The following is a 1,781-nucleotide window of genomic DNA, read 5'->3' as shown; positions in this document are numbered from 1 at the left end:
CGCCACTTCCTGGCCGCTCGCTCGGGACGGCCTCGCGGGCTCGGAGCTCTGCCCCAGCCGAGCGCCGCCGCCATGCTTCAGAAGCGGGAGAAGGTGCTGCTTCTGAGGACCTTCCAGGGCCGGACGCTGCGCATCGTGCGGGAGCATTACCTGCGGCCCAGCGTGCCCTGCAACAGCCCGCTCTGCACGCAGCCCGCCGCCTGCCGCAACGGTCAGGGCCCAGGAGGGAGCGAGAGCGACCCGGGCGGGGACGAGGAGCCCCGAGGCCGGGTGCGAGGGGAGCCCTGGACGCCAGGGAGCGAGGGCGGCGGGGCGGGGGTCGTGCGTCCGGTGAGGCGGAAGGGCGCGGCAGGAGGCGCAGCGCGAGGCCAAAGAGGCGCCGAGTCCAAGGCACCCGGGCCTCCACCGCTCCCCGCCATCACCTTCGTCTCCGCTTGGAGACTGCCGTGGGCCGCTGCGTCAGGGGCTCTCCGCACGGGACCTCCCCGACTGCTGCGCCCCATAAAATGAAAAGGCCCAGAGACAGGCGACCCCAGAGCCCCAGAGGCCTTGTGATTTGGGCTTTCCAAGGGGCCTGGGCGCAGGAACCTGCCCCCTTTCTGCCCTGGGTGGTGAAATGAAGAGGACCCTAGTCGTTGGCCCTTTGGTGAGAGGCGGGAGCCCGGAAACCTCTGCTGCTGCTGCTGTTCATTTTACATTTCTTTGCTCCCCACAAATTAATCTGACCGCTGCTGCTGCTGCTGCTGCTGCTGCTACTGCTGTTGTTCATTTTACATTTCTTTGCTCCCCGCAAATTAATCTGACTTGCCAGCACGGATGCCTCAGGCATTTATCCAAAGGATTTGTGAATTATCTGGGAAGGTCAGGGGAAAGTTAGATTTAGGACTGCTGTGCACTAGACCTTACCCCACTTGATTTCCAGGCTGCATGGGTGCCCCATTGAACGAAGAAGGTTACTGGTTCTCTTCCCCCTCGTGGGAGATGAGTGTTCTGGGCCTTTTCGGCGACTACTGAAATCCGCACCTTGGTTTAGGATTGCTGGTTAAGGTGAACATTTCGGTTACTGCTTGTGCGACGAGCTCCCTGACATGGGCTGGGTGGAAATCCTACCAGGGCCCTGGTTTGTACTGAGCATCTTTTCTAGTCAGTTCTGGCCCTTGGAGACTTCTGAGCATGTTCACAAACTTGAGACAGAACCGATTTGAAATTGCTGGACAGAAACAAGTGGTTAATACCTATAAATTTTAAGGGGCCCCTTTTAAATGTGAGTGTATGTCAGTGAGTTAACACAGAAATATTCAGGTTGTGCTGAAGGTGTGTTTGTTTGCCTTAAAAAAAAAAGATCAGTCATCTCTTCCACTGGCAACACTATAAACCACGTTGAGGTTTTATTTATCACAGCTTCAGAAAAATGAAGGTGCTGAATTTACCTGAACTTTGGGCCTCTACCAAAGTAGATTTGTCTTGTCGTTTAAAAACTTCACAGTGTAGTTAAGATGGAAAGTTATTTTGCACAGGGGGGCACCATGACATTTAAATAATAATAATAAACGAGTTTGGCAAATGTGTCTAATCTCTTACATTTTGAATTATGCTTCAGATGGGAAACTCTTGTCTAGTGATGTGACTCATTACATGATTCCAGATTGGAAAGTTGTTCAAGATTACCTCGAGATCCTTGAGTTTCCTGAATTAAAGGGAATTATTTTCATGCAAACGGCTTGTCAAGCTGTGCAGCATCAAAAAGGCCGGAGGTATCTGTTTTGCATTATTTATTTATG

General features: G+C 53.2%; 1 protein-coding gene across 2 annotated transcripts in view; it reads left to right on the top strand.

Moving 5' to 3' along the window:
- Positions 1-6: 6 nt before the first annotated feature.
- The window catches only part of DIS3L (DIS3 like exosome 3'-5' exoribonuclease), a 30,557-nt gene continuing 28,782 nt past the window's right edge, over positions 7-1,781 (top strand). The window contains exons 1-2 of one of the 2 annotated variants that reach the window (XM_006920240.3): positions 7-211; positions 1,601-1,754. In XM_006920240.3, coding sequence (XP_006920302.1) covers positions 73-211; positions 1,601-1,754 — 293 coding nt within the window. In that variant the 5' untranslated portion in view covers positions 7-72. Of the gene's footprint in view, positions 271-1,600; positions 1,755-1,781 lie in introns of both variants that reach the window. The other variant, XM_006920241.3, reaches the window with a different exon arrangement.

The sequence above is a fragment of the Pteropus alecto genome, unplaced genomic scaffold (genome assembly GCF_000325575.1).
Source record: "Pteropus alecto unplaced genomic scaffold, ASM32557v1 scaffold86, whole genome shotgun sequence".
Classification (NCBI taxonomy): Eukaryota; Metazoa; Chordata; class Mammalia; order Chiroptera; family Pteropodidae; genus Pteropus; species Pteropus alecto.
The sequence above is the reverse complement of the archived record's forward strand: the minus strand, read 5'-3'. Positions and strand labels throughout refer to the sequence as shown.